General features: G+C 46.2%; 1 protein-coding gene across 1 annotated transcript in view; it reads right to left on the reverse strand.

The window, feature by feature from the left end:
- Positions 1 to 8,540: 8,540 nt before the first annotated feature.
- Positions 8,541 to 15,041, reverse strand: part of IGFN1 (immunoglobulin like and fibronectin type III domain containing 1) — a 33,155-nt gene continuing 26,654 nt past the window's right edge. Inside the window, exons 21-26 of the mRNA XM_035009745.1 lie at positions 14,690 to 14,992; positions 13,640 to 13,728; positions 12,203 to 12,398; positions 11,160 to 11,459; positions 10,069 to 10,395; positions 8,541 to 9,192 (exon numbers count right to left, since the gene is read on the reverse strand). Of these exons, the coding sequence (XP_034865636.1) occupies positions 9,179 to 9,192; positions 10,069 to 10,395; positions 11,160 to 11,459; positions 12,203 to 12,398; positions 13,640 to 13,728; positions 14,690 to 14,992 (1,229 nt within the window). The 3' untranslated portion in view covers positions 8,541 to 9,178. The remainder of the gene's footprint in view (positions 9,193 to 10,068; positions 10,396 to 11,159; positions 11,460 to 12,202; positions 12,399 to 13,639; positions 13,729 to 14,689; positions 14,993 to 15,041) is intronic.

Consider the following 15,041-nt stretch of genomic DNA (forward strand, 5'->3'; position numbering starts at 1 on the left):
ATTCTCTTCTTGATTTGTATAATTTGTAGATTATTTTGCATTTTGTGTATAGGCAATCCTATTGTCTATAAGTAATGCTAGCTTTGTTTCTTTCTTTCCAATTCTGATTTATTTGTTTTTCTGGCGCTGGCTAGGAGCCCCAGCACAATGTTAACCATAAACGGTAATAGTAAGCATTATATCTTTCCTCGGATTTTAAAGAGAATCCTTTCAACATTTCAACAGTAATTATGATATTTGCTGCAAGGTTTTGTAGGTGCCCTTTATGGATATTATGGATATTTACTTCTTTTCCTAGTTTGCTAAGGGTTTTTTTAAAATCACCCATATAATAAGAGCGAACATATATTACCACATGCAAGGATTGTTCTAAGTGCTTTACATATATAAATTATTTTAATCCTCACAGCAAACCCATGAGGAAAGTACTATTATTATTTTCATCTTTATAGATAAGAAGGAAACGGAAGCTTGGAGAGATGAAATTACTTGCTGGAGGTTACAAAGCTCCTAATGGTACAGTCAGTATTCAAAACCAGGCAGCCTGGCTCCAGAGTCCGTGTTTGTAACACTCTCAACTGTCATTAGATGTTGAATTGTATCGATGCTTTCTCGTACATCTGTTGAAATGGTTATATGGCTTAGCTTTTATTTTATCAATGTGGCGAATTACATGAATGGTTTTTTAATATGAATCCAGTATTGCAAGTCTGATATAAACCTATCTTGGTCATCATCTATCAACATTTTTCCTCCTTGCTGGACTCAGTTTGCTATTTGTTAAGAATTTTGCATCGATGCTAATGAGTTAGATTGGCCTATAGTTTTCCTCCTTTGTGCTGTCCTTTCAGTTCTGGCATCAGGATTAGGTTAATCTCACTTACCCCAAGTTGGAATGGACTCCTTTTTCTATTCTCTGGAGAAGTTTTCAAAGATTGTAAATGTTCTTCAAACATTTGGAAGAACTTTGCACCCATCAGATTGCTGGGCTATGTTTTCTCTGTGGGAAAAATGCTCAGCTACTGACTGAATTTCTTCAATGATATAGGACTATTCAGGTTTCCTATCCCTTCTTGGGTCTGTTTTGGTAAATGATCTTTTTCTACGAATTCACACATTCCATTACAATTTTCAAGTGTATTAACATATAGTTTTAATAGTATCCTTTGTTTCTGCTCAGTCCATAATGCATCCTTTTTCATTCTTAGGGTTTATTTTTGCCATTTCTTTTTCCCTGTGATTAATCATGACAAAGGTTTGTCAGTATGATTAACCATTGCAAAAAGATAATCTTTGAATATGATTATCCTCTCTATGATGTGTTTTATTTCATTAATTTTTACCCTTCGTTGTTTTCTTCTAAGTTTTTAAACGTTATTCTGTTTTTGTTTTCATTTTTTTTAACAGTGAAGGTTATTATTTTTTTAAATATTTTATTTATTTATTCATGAGAGTCAGAGAGAGAGAGAGAGAGAGAGGCAGAGGGAGAAGCAGGCTCCCCACTAAGCAGGGAGCCCGATGCGGGACTCGATCCCAGGACCCTAGGATGATGACCTGAGCCGAAGGCAGACGCTTAACCATCTGAGCCATCCAGGCACCCCTGTTTTCATTTTTAAAAGGTTATTTGCTGTATTAGTCAGGATGGGCTAACTGCCATAACAACCTCCAAACCTCAGTAGCCTGATAAGATACAGTTCAGTGGACTGGCAGGCATGACCTTGCTCTACCTGAAGTCATTCAGGAGCTTGTGTTCCTTTCATCCTACAAAGGATTCCTTGCATCTAGAAAGTGGATGCTTGCAAAGGAAATTTAAAGGTTAGACCCAGAAGCTATTCACATTACGTCTGCCCATACGCCATAGGCCAGAACTCAGTGTCATGATCATATCAACCGCAGGAGGCTGGATAAATTGTCTCTGATATGAATCGTCTCTCACTGATTTTGAGCCTTTTTTTTTTTCTTTTTTAGAGTAAGCATATGAGCCAAAAATTTCCTTCTACATTTGATTTTCACTGAAGTCTACAAGTTTTTATATGTAGTTTTATTATTATTTATTATCATTAATTCTAAATATGTTTCTGTTTTCCACTATGCTTTTTGTGGTTGTCGTTTGAGTCAGTAATTATTTATAAGAGCATTTTTTAATTCCCAATTGTATGAGATTTTTTCTACATATCTTTTATTATTGAGTTCCAACTTAACTGCATTGTAGTCAGTGTGGTCTACATAATGCCGATCATTTAAAGTTTGTTCAAGCTAGCTTCATGGCCTGGTACGTAGCAATTTTCATAAACGTTTCATGTGTGCTTTAAAAGAATGCTATTCTCCATTTGTTGGGCACAATGGTCTATGTGTATCCATATATCAAACTCATGAATAGTGCTGTTCACATCTTCTATATCCTTGTTACTTGTTTGCCTGCTTGATACATTATTAACTGCTGAAGGAAGAGTGGTACACTATCACAATGATTAGTTATTTTTTCTTGTAATTCTATCAATTCCTGCTTTCGATGTTTTGCAGCTGTATTTAAAATATATTTGGGGGCTCTCTGTTGAGGTGCATACCAGCTCAGAATTGTTATATTTTCCTAGTGACGTAAACATTTTAACCTTTTGTAACTACTCCATTTATCTCTAGTAATGCTGTTCTCAAAGATTTTAACTGTTGCCAATAAAGTTATTGATAATCAAGGGTTAGTTTTTATTTGTTTGTTTTCGTTTAATTTTTGGTTTTGACTAGTATTTACTCAGAATGTCTTTTTTCTGTTCTTCAACTTTCCACCTTTTGGAGTCCTGTATTTAAGTGTGTCTTTAGTAAAGAGGACATAGCTGGTTTTTAAAAATCCAGTCTGATGATCTTTGTCTTTTAACTGGAGAACTTGACTTATACTATTTGTGATTACTGATCATTTCTATTTATTCATATTTGTCCCAGTATTGCTGTTTCTCCTCTGTCTTCCTCCACCTCTCCCCACCTTCTCTCACTCCTCTTCTTCTTCCTCTCCTTCTCCTCCTCTCTTACTTGCCCTCTTTTGGATTGATTGAAGTTATTTTTCTCTTTCTGTATTTACTTTTGTTTGAAAGTTTTATATTCTGAGTCTAATTTTAGGCATTACTCTAGTTATTCCCAATATGTGCACTTAAAATTTAAAGATAATAAATATCTTTCAATATTTTATCTCTGATCACTCCTTCCCGAAATTATGCCTAATTTTTTCCCAGGATTGTAGTCTCTTATTAAATATTATGATTATTATTACTTGCAGCCAGCGCTTTTTATTTACCCAAATATTTAAAAATAGCTTTGCTGATCATTATTTCTTGCATCTTAGAACTTATTTCTAGAATCATTATTCTTCTATCTGAAGTGCAGTATGGAAATTATTCTGAGTTTTTGGTAGTAAATTCTCTGTTTCTGTTTTTCTGAAAAAGTCTCTTTTGAGCTTATAATAATAAATGCAGAAAAATAAAATTGCTGTATCACTGAGAGATTTATACATGTTAAAGCAATTTTGATACATATCAATTCATTTTTTTTTGCAGAGATATTATATCAACTTATAGACCAACAATGTATGGAAATTTATATTATTTGACACACTGGATAATTCTTTTTCTTTTTACTTTTTTTTTAAGATTTATTAATTTAGGTCACCTGGGTGGCTCAGTGGGTTAAGCATCTGCCTTCAGTTCGGGTCATGATCCCGGGGTCCTGGGATCGAGTCCCTCATCGCGCTCCTTGCTCAGCGGGGAGCCTGCTTCTCCCTCTGCCTGCCACTCCCCCCTGCTTGTGCTCTCTCTCTCTCTTTCTGACAAATAAATTTTTTTAAAAAAATCTAATAAATAAATAAAAATATGAAGCAGATTTTACAAGTATGTGCCACTTATTACCACTCGATTTAGCAAGCATTAAAAAGAATCATCTAGGGGCCCCTGGGGGGCTCAGTCAGTTGAGCTTCTCACTCCTGGTTTCAGCTCAGGTCATGCTCTCAGTGTCCTGAGATCAGACTCTGCATCGTGTTGCGTGCTCAGTGGGGAGTCTGCATGAGACTCTCTCTCTCCCTCTCCTTCTGCCCCTCACCCTGCTCGCATGCGCTGTCTCTCTCTCACGTACACACTCTCTCTCTCTCTAAAATAAATTAATAAATCTTTATTTTTTAAGTATTTTTAAAAATATTTTAAAAAATATTTTAAATATTTAAAATATTTTTAATATTTATTTCATTTTATCAGCTCATTTCCCCAAATATAACACCCTGACTTCACCAAGTTTTCTGAGATTCTGATCTAAAGAACTGCTATCTTTTATAGCACAAATCAGCTGAAGGAAAGAGTGGTCAATGATGTATTTTCTCTTTTATAGTTAAAACAACCGTAAAAAGAGGAGAGGAGTTCTGAGGGTAGAGACTAAAGGTGTTCCAGTCTTCTTTCTGGATTGCAGATGGAGTCTCTGCTTCTAAATGATGCCCTTACACTTCATGAATCTTTCTCCTCAGACCTACCCCAGAACAGGACACTTTTAGGACTGTAGACTCATTTACCTTCTAAAGCTTTTGATGGCACTTGGCGGCCCCCTAGTGGCCAAATCCTCTACCTGACAAAAGTCTTTTGCTACGCTGAGTTGTTCACGTGTGAAGTGTACTCTAGTGTGTAACTTACTTTGAAATGTATAAAAAAAACAATAGGATGGGTTAATGGATGAATAGAGAGATGCATAGGCGATTAGATATGTGATGAAGCAGATACAGCAATGCTAACTGTAGAATCCAGGTGATGGGCGTATGGGTCACTGTATCATTCTTTCAGCTTTTCTGTGAACATTTATATAATAAAACATTGAATAAATATCTCTCTGGTAGGCTCTGGAAAAAATGAAGGGGAAATAAAGACTTTTTCAAATGAATAGTAGCTGAGAAAATGCATTGTCAAAACATTGTACAAGAAATGTTCCAAGAAGTTCTTTAGGCAGAAGCAAAATGATACCAAGTGGAAACCTGGATCTACACAAATGAATGAAGGACACAGCAAATGGTAAATATAAATGTATTTTTTCCTCATTAAAAATATAGTTAAAAGACAATTGAGTTTTTAAAGCAGAAATAATCACATATTTGGGGTTTATAACTTATGTAGAAGTAAAAGGCAGGACAAAATAGCAGAGGATGGGAGGAAGAAATGCAAGCCCCTGGTGAGGTTCTTACTTTATGCTAGAGGCATATTATTTGAATGTAAACTGTGATAAATTAAAGATATATATTATACACCTTGGACAAATCCACAGTTTTGTTGGCTAGGTCAACACTCCTTTCTCAGGAATTGAGAGAACAAATGGAAAGAGAATCAGTAAGGATATAGAAGATTCAAACAACACCATCAACCAACTTTACTTAATTGACATTTGTCTAACATTCCCCGCAAGAAAAGCAGAATGTGCATCCTTTCAAGTGCACAGAGAATATTTAACAAGATAGACCATATTTGGGACCATGAAACAAGTTTCATTAGATTTTAAAAAGGTAAAATCATAAAAGTGTGTTATCTAACTGCAGTTAGAATTAAAGTCAAAGTCAAGAAGGGACAGCTGGGAAATCTCACCTATTTCAAAATTAAATGACACTCTTCTAAGTAATCCATGGGTAAATGAAGAAGTCATAAGGTAAATTAGAAAATAACTTGAACCGAATGAAAATGAATACATGTGTCAAAACGTGTGGATATAGCTAAAACAGCATTTAAAGGAAAATTCATGGTATTCAATGCTTATGTGTTATAAACCAATAAAGGTCTAAAATCTGTGATCTAAGATTTGACCTTAACAAAAAGCGAGGAAAAAAAGAGCAAGTTAAACCCAAAGTGAGCTGAAGAAAGGAAATAACAAAGATAGGAGCAAAAATCAATGAAATTGAAATCAGAAAACTAAGAGAGAAAATCAATCAAACCAAAAGTTGGTTCTTTGTAAAGATCAATAAAATGGATAAACCTGTAGCCAAACTGATTAAGAACAAAAGAGAAAACACACAAATCACCAATATTAAGAATGAAAGAGAAGATATCACTAGAGATCGTACAGACAGTAAAAGGATAATAAGGGAATATTACAAACAACTTTATGCTAATAAATTCAACAACCTAGATGAAATGAATAAGTTCTTTGAAAGTCATAAACAATCAAAGCTCATTCAAGAAGAAATTGATAGCCTGAATAGCCCTATATGCCTATTAAAGAATTAAATTTGTGGTTACATCCTTCCCATAGAAAACTCCAGGCCCAGTGGCTTTATTGGTGAATTCTGTCAAACATTTGAAGAAGATACTATATCAGTTCTATACAAACTTTTCCAGAAAGTAGAGCAGAAGTAGGGAAGACAGAACCCAAAAACAGACCCACACATATACACATATACAGTGGATTGATTTTCAATGAAGGCTCCAAGGTAATTCAGTGGGGAAAGGAAAATCTCTTTCTAAATATGGTCCTAGGCCAGTTGGATAATCAAGAAAGAAAAAAGAAAGCCTTGACTATTACCTCACGCCACATGCAAAACTTCACTCAAAAGGGATAGATCTAAAAGTAAGAATTAAAACCGTAATACCTCGAGAAGAAAACAGGAGAAAATCCTTGTGACCTTGGGTTAGGAACTAGTATTCTTAATTTACAAATGAGGACTCAGTCATTAAACAGGATAAGGAACTTGCTGAGGTCACATTAACAAGTTAGGAAGCAGAACTAGTCCTCAAACCCTTAAATTCATACTCAGATTTGATGTACTTGACTGGCAAGAGCTTTGGGCTTTGTGTGGAAGTGAATGAAAATGCGCACGACTGCTCCCTTCTTCTTCACGTTCTGCTCTGGTCATAGAAGTATGCAAGCCCCCTCCCAGGGACACACGGCTTCACTTGCCCGGATGTGAGCACTACCGTCCACCACCAAACAGACATTGCTTTCTACTGTCCTGGGCCGAGTTGTTCAAACCAAGCCTGCGCTCATAATGTTCTCCTCCCCTCTGCAGGCCCACTTCCTGCTTATCCCTCAAGGATGTTACTGCCTCCTTTAAGAAGCCCTCCTTGACGCACTCAGCCTGCAGGTCTCCCCTCCTCTGAGGTCCTCAGGACTTCCTTGGGGCTTTTGTTAGTCTTATCTCCCTTCCAGAAGGTGAGCACCTTGAGGACAGGTCCCATGTCTTACTTGTCTTTGTATCTTCCTGCACAGCACCTGCTCAGGGCCCGTCAGATGAATGAATGTATCTTGAGAAGCCATCACAAGTTAGGGTCTTTTGTCCTTGGATCTCCTTGGAAGGTCAGGCTCCCACTCCACCCTCAGAAATGTAGACCGGGCTCTCTGCTCATCCTTGCTCTGGGAGTCCCTATTTAGGGCCAGGCAGGCCACAGGCACTGGGTCATCCCCTCTGTGCAGACCCCCACTTGCCCCGATTGCTGACACTGCAGTCTGAGCTGAAGCCCTGCCCTCCCCCCACTGCAGGACCCCGCAGCACAAAAAGTACTTAGAATAGTTCACATGGGCCGACGTGGTCAACCACTGCCTCGCAGTTTCTAAGAACTTCTTTCTTTGCTCCTGGCCCCAGTATGGCCTGCTGCCGTAGCAAAGCAAAGATGGAAAGAGAAAACCCAAGGAAAACAAAGCTTGTAGGTTTCCCTGGGGGCGGCGGGCAGGAGTGAACCACGGCCTGCACAAAGTCATCTAGTCCATCCCCCTGCCTCTGGGGGCACTCTTGATCTATTTTGGGTGGACAGTTATCTCTGGCATCCAGAAAGCATTCCCTGGGTTACGTGTTTCCCATGCCTCAGAAAGGTGTTTTTGACATTCACCCTCCGTCTTGAGCTTGAGAGCTCGTGGCTGGTGGCTTGAGCTCCCCCCTTCCTGCGTGGCTTGAGCTCCCCCCTTCCTGCGTCTGACCTGCAGTCGGGCATGAGAGGAGACAGGGGAAGGCAAAAGCCTGCATCCCAGCAGAGGGAGTGAAGAGCACACAGTGTCAGGCCACCAGCTAGGCTTTGGAGTGGACGCACTGGGACAGAGTGAGGCTCAGCCTTCCTGGGGCTCCCTCTTTCCTTCTCACCCCCCAGGAACTCTGGAGTGTTTCCTGGGAGCCTGGGAGGTTCAGGGGCCTTGAGGACAGAGGAAGACAAGAGCTTCTGCGGGAGGTCACATAGAAGTCCTTCTCTGGAAAGGGAAGCATCCCATCCTGTGTGTGACACAGGGCAGTGGGGGCCATGGAGGAGGGGAGGAGGGGCCCATGGGAGCCCTGAATGAGAGCCAAATCCCCATGTGATGGTCTCTCTCGGTGCCTTCTGAGGGGCCCCCAGATCACATCCTGGAGTAGGATTTTCCCCAGCCCAGACTCTTTCTGGACCCGGGGAGGGACAGGCAAAGGCCCTGGCTCTGTGTTCCCCACACTCTAACACCCAGGAAAGCCTCTCGCTCTGTTGCTCACAGGCTTTTTGCCAGAGGTGTGCGGGACACATGGGTGAGGAGTGAGGGAGGAGACTCTCCAACCCTTCTCCGATTTCCCGCCCTCAGAAGCCATGGCGCAGAACCCACCTGTCCTCCCCAAGGGAGCCTGGTATGAAGGCTCTGCGGTGGGAATCTTTCCTCCAACACACCAACCCCAAGTTAACTTGCAAATGACAGGTTTGTGTCAGCCTAACGTTTTAATGATGAAAAGTACAGAAAGCCCCCCTCCGCACATGCCCTGGATGCCCTGGCCCTCACTCAGGTCCTCTGACCTCCTCATTCCTCCCTCGTGTGCTCACAGCAGGCCCAGCTCTTCCTGCTCTCCCTCCAGGAATCCGCTTCCGGAAAACAAGGAGTTGGCCTCCCTCTTGCAGACAGGTTCTGTCCGGATCTCCCCATCTCCCAGAAGAAGTGGAGAAGAAAGAAGCCCCCGTGGAGAGAGTGGAGGAGGTTCATGGTCATGTTCAGGGACTTGGCTTGGGGTGGAGAGGCTGAATGTCCTCCCCTCTTCTTTTTCTTCCCCAAAGGACTCCATGCCCTCCTGCTCCTCACTCCTGCCTCCCTGGGGCTCTGGGCATGACCAGTGTCCTCCATCCTTCAGGACCGGCTCTCTGGGTCAGTGTTGGTGTCAAGAGCGAAGTTTTGAGGATCTGTCATCATCCCCTGGCTGTGGAGCCAGACAGGGCCATCCCGGCGTGAGGCGGGGCTAGGAGCTAGATTCTGCAAGACACGGAGCACCGGGATATTGCGGCGGGTCCTGAAGGAACAGCTGCCGAGGGGCCACCCCTGTTCCGCGTTGCGGTCAGGCCCAGGGGCTGTCCCAGCAGGGGCCATGGGTTCAAATGCAGAGACACCGCATGCTCTCTGAGCTTGGGCCAATTCCTCCCCTGGTAACCCCCCGCCCAAACACTTTTTTGAAAACAGCCTTTTCAGGATGAGGGGTGTGCACGCGCTGGGGCCCTTGGTGAGCGGCTTCCCGAGGGCCTGGGCATAGATGCCACAGAGAAAAAAGATGCTCTGGTTCAGTGCTGAAAGGGCCATTTTTGCACAAAGGTCAATTCTGAATAATTTTACAATGTTTAGGGGTTACTTTGTTTTCTATTCAAAATATAAGATGTTTTAAGTACACTTAAGGAAAAATGTTTTCTTACTAACATAGGTTATTTGCTTTGCTGAAAAGGAGACTACCAGTAAGGAAATCAGCAAGGCTTTGGGGCACTAAGTGTCTGTGTCTGGGCATATTTATGAAGGTATGACACAGAAGACAGAAGAGGCCCCTTTATCTCTCTTGAGATGTGTTGCAGGCCATCCCAGGAAGCTTAGTGGGGGGTGCATCGTCCCTTAAGCCAAGAGTTAGTCCTCAGTGATCTAGTTCAATACCGCATTTTGCAGGTAAATCAAGGCCCCAGGAGGGCGAGTGACGGCCCAGCTGAAGTCACAGAGTTCCTGTGGAGCCACGGCGGTTAGAGGACCCTGGTACCCTGACCGCCAGCCCAAGCACTCCTGAGGGCACAGGGAGGGCTCCCTGAAGGCAGGCAGGTGGCCGCCCCTCTGATTCTCCTTCCCGTCCCCCCTCTGCCAGGGCAGCACCTTTACCTGTGACAATGAGGGTGGCCGTGCTGACGGCCTGGCCCAGCGCGTTCTCCGCCACGGCCTTGTACCGGCCGCTGTCCTTGGGGGAGACGCTGGGGATGATGAGGGAGCACACGCCCAGCACATCGGTGCTGTACACCGCGGGGTTTCCCGCCAGGCTCCGGCCGTCCTTGAACCAGGTGACGTGGGGCCGCGGCCAGCCATGCACGGCACAGCTCATGCAGCACTCACAGCCCTGCGGCAGCAGGTGGGTCCGCAGGCCCACCAGGAACCGGGGCTTCTGGCTCAGGTTGGGCTCCCGGTAGCTCGGACGCCTCACTGGGAACCTGTCTGTGGCAAACACCGGGGCGAGAGAGAGAAGGGTCAGTGAGCAAGGAAGGGAGGGCCGAGGCATGAGTCGGGGTGGCAAGTTCCTGGTGGAACGTAGGCACGTTCTGGGTCCTTCCGCCACATCTTACCAGTCAATTTGGCCCTCACGGCTTGACTCACTTTTTTATCTTTCTCTTAAAATACATTTTGGATTTTATTTTTTATTTATTCCTTTATTATAAGCTAACACCCACTCACTGTGGACAAACTAGAACGTGTAAGAAAGTCAAAAGGGGAAGGAATAAAAACCAAGCATAATCTCACTGCCTATCAATGACCAGAGCTAACATTTTGGTGGGGAACCTTCCAGACATTTTTGTGTTTTAGAAATATGGAATCACGCATTCTATTTTATAATCTGCTTTTTCTAGTGATTACTTTGAAGGCCCACCATCTATTTGACTGTAAAATATGCTTGGTTTTCAGAGAAACATTAACCTCTCTTTGCCGTAGGCCTGCTGCTTATTTGAGACCCCACCCAAAGGCATCCTGGACATGCAGACACCCACAGCCCTCGGCTCTCTCCGGACCCACCCTGAGTCAGGGACACAGAGGACAGCAGTGCAAGTGGGTTGAGCCAGCTGGGGAGGTGGGGGAGGTGGGGAGGTGGGCAGGGTAATGGCTCCTGGCCTCCAGCTGGTGGTGGGGCCAGCAACACGTTGAGCCGCACTCGGCCACCTCTGCTGGGGCTGTCCCGGATGCAGCCCGCATCCCCAAGAGCTCACCTCGCTGCCGGGGGATGCACCAGGGCTGGCTGGTGTCTGAGGGCAGGCTGGCCCCCAGCTCGTTCTTGGCCACCACCCGGAAGTGGTACTCGTGGCCAGGGAGCACTCCCAGGAGGGTGAAGTGGTTGGTGTGCACGCGGTCGGCCGCCTGGCGCCAGGGCCCGTGCGCTGAGGAGCGCGTCAGCACCTCGTAGTACAGGGGGACAACCCCAGCCTCATCTGGAGAAGGTTCCCACTCGGCCGTCACTGTCCCAGGCACGTTCTCCTGCAGATGGATGGGCCCGGGCGCCTTCGGGCATGCTGCACGAGAGGAAAGGCAGCTGAGTTTGGGGGGGAACCTGGCAGGGCACTCCAGAATGCCCACAGGCTTCTGCATGCCCTCCCCCAGGTCCCCAAGTCTTCTGGGGTCCTGGGGAGTGCAGTCTGCCCATGCAGGCAGCTGGAGCCCCCTGGAGAGAGCTCAGCTGGGGGTCTACAGTTATCTCTAGAAGGTGGAAAGCCTCTCCAATAAGAATCATTTGAATTCATTCTGGCTTGTAAGTAAAATGACACAGGATGTGGACAGTGGAGGGGTTTTCACAAGATCAAGTTGCAGAACCCCCATTGTTAGCTGTTGGTCATTTCTGTATTCCAGAAGCTCCTCCAGGGTGGGCAGGGGCTGTGTGGGAGTCCCAGTGGGGAGGGCAACATTTATCTTGTACGAGGACCACAGACAATCCTTCCAAGGCTCTTTCAAGTGAGGTAATGGTGGTGACTGTCTTTGCTCACTGACCGTCACAGACCGGGGAAGGGCTGTGACTTAACTGTCCCTAAGTTCCTGGGGCAGAAGGACAGTGGACCCCCACGCCCCGCCCCACCCCAGACTCTCCCTCTGCCTTTCCTCCTTTCTTTCCTCCAGCTCTTAGGAAGGGCTGGTGGGGTGGTCACCTTGTATACCCAGGCTTGGGAGAGTAGCTGAGACCCGTGACCAGGCCAGCTGGAGAGCTCCATGCCTTGGCTTGTGGCAAGCTGGTGTCGGGAGCCCCTGCCCAGGCCGGCCTCACCTGCCACCCTGAGGGAGAAGCGGTAGGCAGCCTCCCCGCCCTGCAGGTTCCTCAGCACCACAGTGTAGAGGCCACTGTCTGAGAAGCTGGCCACAGGAATCAGAAGCTGGGCGAGGCCATCCTTGGTGGAGGTCACATTACTTTTAAGCAAGGGCAAGCCGTCCTTCAGCCAGGTCACCTCAGGCATGGGGACAGCCTGGGAAATGAGAGGAAAGAAAGATAAGGAGGGGATGTTTTGTGGGAGTGATGGCATTGAAGCTGGTCCTAAGGTGTAAGTGGGAAGAAGAGCATTCCCAGAGAAGAAATGTCTGAGCAAAAGCACAGAGTGGGGAGGTGCCTACTTAGGGAGAGGCTGGTTGAGAGGGGGTGATCCAGGGAGGTATGGGAGGGGGTGTGGGATAACGAGGAAGCAGGAAAGGGGGAGTAAGGCAAACCCCCAGCTCCCCGTGAGATCCTCTGGCACTGGTCACACTGGGCATCAGAGTCAAATGGGGATGCTGACCGTAACTTGCCTCACGGGATTGTTCTGAGGACTGAAGGAGTTAATAATACATGGAAAGCATAGCGAACAGGGCAGAGGAACACTCAGTGTGTGTTAAAAATTTTTGTCACCATCACTGTCCTTATTATGGTCTAATAATTAGTTACATGTAATTTCGAGTTATATCTGGATTTGAATCAGGCTCGGCCACCTATGAGTTCCCAAACAGATGATGATGAGGATGAGGATTTTAACCATAATAACAACAACAATTAGTAATAGATACCACGAACTGGGTGCTTGCCATATGCCAGCACCACTTATGTGCTTTCAAGGTATTAATTCCTTGAATCCTCAGAAGAATCCCTGGAGATAAGTTACTATCGTCCCCATTTGACAGATGAGGAAGCTGGAACACAGAGAGGTTAAAATATTTGTCGGAGGTCCAACAGCTAGCGAGTAATGATGCTAGAATCTGACCCCACGCAAACTGTGCTTCCAGCCCCCACACTGTACGGCTATCCTATCTATACAGGACAGGTGGTGTTGGTGGGGGATCATCCTGAGTCAAACGCAGTTCATGTGCTTGTACAAAACTCAGACTCAGACTCGGGTCATTCTAAAGTCAAAAGGGACTATCCATGCTGCAGCCGCACTGCATTCCCAGACGAAGTAAGGAGGAAGGTGGAGAAAAGTGGGCCTGGTAGTTTAGAGGTGCAGTAACAGGAGCTACCACTGGAGGGACCTACAGACAAGTGCAGAATGGCCCAGGGGCCAGGTGAGGATGGTGCCTTCAGGGAGGACCCTCTTCCTCACTTCTGGCCTGATTTCCAGCACAAGCCCCGGCCACTGCCTGGGGACCAAAAAGGAGGGGGGTGAAAGAGAAGCACAGGGTGGAGTCTGGCTCCCTTGGCCACTCTGGGCCCCCCTCCCCATTCCCTATTAGATATACTCACTTCAAAGGAGACAGGCACACGAATGGTGTCCCCAGCTCTGACCATCAGCGAGTCCCTTGTGCTGGAGTCCATAAGGAACTTGGGACGGACTGGAACACACAAGATGGCTTGTCACCTCCCTCCACTCTTGGGACCCAGCCCCAGGTCTCCAACAAGGCAGAGCAGGAGGGGGATGCCTAGGCCAGACTAATAGATGCAGAGATCCATGGTGGGGGTTGGGGAGGGAGCTGGGAGGAGAATCCTGGGGGAGGGGCAGGGAGCTGCAGGAGCTGGTGGGGAGATGCTAGCCCGGAAGGAACAGGAGCTGAGAAAGGAAAGCCATCAGGTTAGCGGGTTAGGGTTAGGCCAGAACAGAGGACAGGGAAAAGTCATCCAACTCTTGTTTTGCAGACAAGGTAAACACTGATCTGAGGCAGGAAGTGACAGGCTTGAGACCACATCCAGCCGGGGGCAGAGCCAGGACAAGTTTCCGGGATTCTGGACTCCAGGTGCCGTGTGCTGTTCATTGTACTTGTCTCCCTAACTGTTACTGTGACAACTAGGGCTTGTTGGGATGGCCCAGGTCAGAAGCTTCCAGCGATTATAACCAAGGGAAAAGACAATCCACCTTTGGATAACAGGGAGCTGGGTGTCTTCTACTCTGCACATGAACTACGTGTGCCGAGCAGCACTTACACCTTCTTAGGTCATGCTCGGGAAGCAGCAAAGAATCCTGGAAAGAGCCTGGACTCTGGAGTTAGAGTCACCTGGTTTAATTCCTGGCTCTGCCACATACCAGTGGTGTGACCCAGGGCAAAGCACTTTTGACCTCAGGTTCTTTATCTGTAAATTGGGGATAAAAACCTTAACATTGTAGGATTTCTATGAGTTGTAATGAGAAAACATTTCCAAATGGGGCTGCCTAGTCCAGTGCCTGGCTCATAACGGGTGCTTGATAAGGGGCACTTTATTAAACTGGGGAAGGGGATCCTGGCTCAGCAAGTGCGTGGTTGCTGCTCAGAGGTCCCTCTCAGGAAGGGCCTGCGGGAAGGGGAAGGCGATGGGACTCACCGGCAACTGGCATGACTTGCACTAACGTGTCCAGGGCAGTGGGCTGGCCAAGGCCCCCATCGTTAACTGCTGTCACCCTCACGAAGTAGCTCTCTTGGGGCCGAAGCCCTCTGGCTGTGAAGCTGGTGACTGGCACGGTGCCCTCGTGGCAGGGACTCCACTGCAGACTGTCTGAGCCGCGCAGCTCCACCACATATCCCTGGGCTGTGTCCCCATCCTGTGCATCCGGCTGCGCCCAGCTCAAGGTGATGCTGGTCTGCCACGTGTCTATGACTTGGAGGTCCCGCACGGGCCCAGGGGGTCCTGGCCAGGCACCGTGGGAAGGTCAGGAATGGCATCACCCTCTCTTGAG

The sequence above is a fragment of the Mirounga leonina genome, unplaced genomic scaffold (genome assembly GCF_011800145.1).
Source record: "Mirounga leonina isolate KUSES-001 unplaced genomic scaffold, KU_Mleo_1.0 Mir_154, whole genome shotgun sequence".
NCBI lineage: Eukaryota > Metazoa > Chordata > Mammalia > Carnivora > Phocidae > Mirounga > Mirounga leonina.